This window comes from Antrostomus carolinensis, unplaced genomic scaffold (assembly GCF_000700745.2).
Source record: "Antrostomus carolinensis isolate BGI_N321 unplaced genomic scaffold, ASM70074v2 scaffold14886, whole genome shotgun sequence".
Taxonomy (NCBI): Eukaryota; Metazoa; Chordata; class Aves; order Caprimulgiformes; family Caprimulgidae; genus Antrostomus; species Antrostomus carolinensis.
In genome coordinates, this window is record NW_010319907.1 from 11,499 (window position 1) to 14,339 (window position 2,841).

The 2,841-nt window shown below is 50.9% G+C and overlaps 1 protein-coding gene across 1 annotated transcript in view; it reads right to left on the reverse strand.

The window, feature by feature from the left end:
* The window catches only part of CFAP410 (cilia and flagella associated protein 410), a gene marked incomplete at its 5' end in the record, with an annotated part of 4,841 nt that extends 2,103 nt beyond the window's left edge, over window positions 1–2,738 (reverse strand). Inside the window, 4 exons of the mRNA XM_010169438.1 lie at window positions 251–422; window positions 1,038–1,267; window positions 1,949–1,995; window positions 2,720–2,738. Of these exons, the coding sequence (XP_010167740.1) occupies window positions 251–422; window positions 1,038–1,267; window positions 1,949–1,995; window positions 2,720–2,738 (468 nt within the window). The remainder of the gene's footprint in view (window positions 1–250; window positions 423–1,037; window positions 1,268–1,948; window positions 1,996–2,719) is intronic.
* Between the last annotated feature and the right edge of the window lie 103 nt (window positions 2,739–2,841).

Sequence of the window (2,841 nt, forward strand, 5' to 3'; positions counted from 1 at the left end):
TCCATCTCTGCACAAGCAGCTGACAGGCTTGAGTAAGAACCCACCTACAGAAGAGCTTGTTTGGCAGATACAAAACCAGACCCACAAGGGCTATTAAACCAGTACAGCTCCACCATGGTAACTGGAACAACAGGAATCTGCACCAGCTGCAGGCCTGGCCCATGGAATATCAGGGTTGGCTGGCAGGGTCCTTTCATGCTATACGTGAGTTTAGCCCAGAAATCCTAACGGCTCACAAGCAAGCCCTCACTTTGTCTCCTCCAGACTGAAATTCAGCAGTTCCCTCTCGCTCTCCATTGTGGATTCAGCAGCACTGGACTCAGTGGACTCGAGGCAGCCATTCTCCACACTCCTCCTGGCTGGTGGGACCGTGATCTCCTCACCATCAACCAGGGCCTGGGACAGTTCTTCCTCTGTCACAGCTGCAAAAACCAAAACAAAACCCTGCTGCAATGAACTCCAGCAGCCCAGGAAGACAGCATCTGTAATGGGGCACAGACTGCTGCTGCAGAGCTATATATACCACAGGGGTTTGGTCCAAAAATTGTCCTTTGTGCTGGCCTTTTCCTTTCATCCTCCTCCTGCAGTCAAAAGCCGTGCAGGAGAATTCCGGCAGCCATCAGCAGTCCCTCAAAGTGGGAAAGATATCAGGGAGGGATGCAAACATGCTTTGCTATTTCTTGTCTCTGGAGAAAGCTCCAAAAAACACCAAATTGCTGTTACCAGATGGAAAAGCTTCTCATTTTCTGAGGACAGCAGATCCAATTACAGAATCTTTGTTTTGCCACAGCAAAGGAGAGAGCTCTGAAAAACCACTAATTAGTGGTACTGTCGCAGCGAGGCTCTCTTAGTTCCACTAGTGAGGGAAGGGAGGGGAAGGGAGGGGGTGGATCTTGCAGACAAGACACTCAACCTCTAACACATCCTGACTCAAGAAAGAGTCAAAGGATGCCTTAAAGGGAGGAAACAACATGTCACTGGTTTCCAGTTCACCCTGCCCATGGCGTGGGGCTGTTTGTTTATCTGCAAACACTCACCTTGGTTATCAAGCTTCTGCAGGCTGGGTAGGTTACGCAGCACCGTCATTCGGTAGCGGTGGGGGTCCGACCCACAACAGGGATTTTCAGACAGCCACAGGACCCTCAGCCGGGGTAGCTTTTTGAGGTAGAAGAGCTCATTTAGGCTTGTGATGTTGTTCTTCCTCAGGTAGAGTTCACTCAGATTCTGGCACTGATTCAGCGGCTCAAGGTCCGAGATGCCATTCACACTAAAGAGAGATGGTAGGATGAGAGACGAGTGAGCCCATCCCTCCCTTGCTGTACCGTTCAGGCTTTGCACAGAACAAAAAGATAGCGTTTCATCTTTCTAAACAGAGGAAAGAATTAAAAAAACAGGCTTTCCTCTCAGCTGAAGATGACAAACAGCCTCTGCTTCCCCAAAACGACCCTTTCTGTAGCAGTTCCCCAAACTCACTGAAGGAGAACTCATAGAAGATTTCCAAGCTAAAAAGTTCAATCCACAGACAGCATTGGCTCCGTGGGATCCCCAGGACAGGTGAAGGGTGTGTTAGGAGGAGCTTACAGAAATTAAAAGCTTTGTGAGAATCCATGAAGCGCTTCAACAAGCATTTTGCAAACTAGCCCCATATAGAGGCCCAGAAGATCCCATCCAAACTATGGAACAGGACTTAGGGAGCAACAGCCCTAAGAGGTTTTAACACCTCTCAAAACCAGGATTGTTTTCTGGAGTAGCAAAGGGAAAAGTGTAGAAAAGCTAGCAGAAGAATAATCATTTCCACATCTCTGCTGGTCAAGAAATCAGGCATGAAGAGTCAGGCAGCTCAGACACACAACCACAGAAAGGAGATAAGAAACCAAGAGCCGAGGCACAGCCCGACAAGAAAGGTGATTTCCCCTGCCCTCTCCAAGGCCGGCAGCTTGACATTCACCTGAATGTGATCACCTCAATGTTGGGCAAATCCCGGCATATCGATATCTGGGCAGGAAGAGACAGAAACAGCAAGTTGGCACTCCCAGAAAAAAAATATAAATAAAAGCAATTTAAATCACAAACAAGCAAGATAAAAGGAAGAACAGGCGCTCAGGTTTGCTTCAGTCTAACCCAAGCTTAACACCACCAGAGAGATTTGCTGCTGCAGTCAGCGCAGAGTCAGCAGCTCCTCCGCCCTCTCCACCCAGCAGGGGAAGCGCAGACACCAGCCAGCATCACGCTGCTCTTCTGCTCCAGCAGCTCTGCAGTCTCCAAGATGGTTTTCCAACCACCGCACGCAAGAAGCGATCCTTCTTACCCCGGACAGCCCTCTCCTAACAAGGGTACATCATGCAAAGTTCCAGATGAGGCAGGACTCAGGTCCTGCTTTCCAGGGGTCCGTGTAGAGCCTCGGAGAGGAATTTTCCAAGCACTCTCTGGAAACAACAGCAACCTCTTTTTTTTTTTTTTCTTTTTTTTTTTTATGAGTGATGCTAATCAATCCTAAAAAGCATTGCAGCTTGCTGGCACCCAGCCAGCCCAAATCCAAGCCTGCGCCTTCCTCCATACCCCATCCCCTCCCTGCTCCAGCTGCTGGCCCAGGCTAAGGATTCCATCCTGCAGCAGGGCACAGGGCACAGGCTGGGGTTCCACGATGGCAGCCAAGAGCCACGGGGACCCTCCTGGCTGGCTCTCCTGGCGGTACAGGAGCAGGCTGTGGGGTACTTACATCCGTCAGGTGGCTGCCCCTGCGGGAAGAGAGCAGGGGATCACGGGGAGCATGGAAGGGCCCAGCCACCCACCCGCTATCCCTGTGCCCGGGATGCACAGCCCCAGCCCAGCACCCCCTCA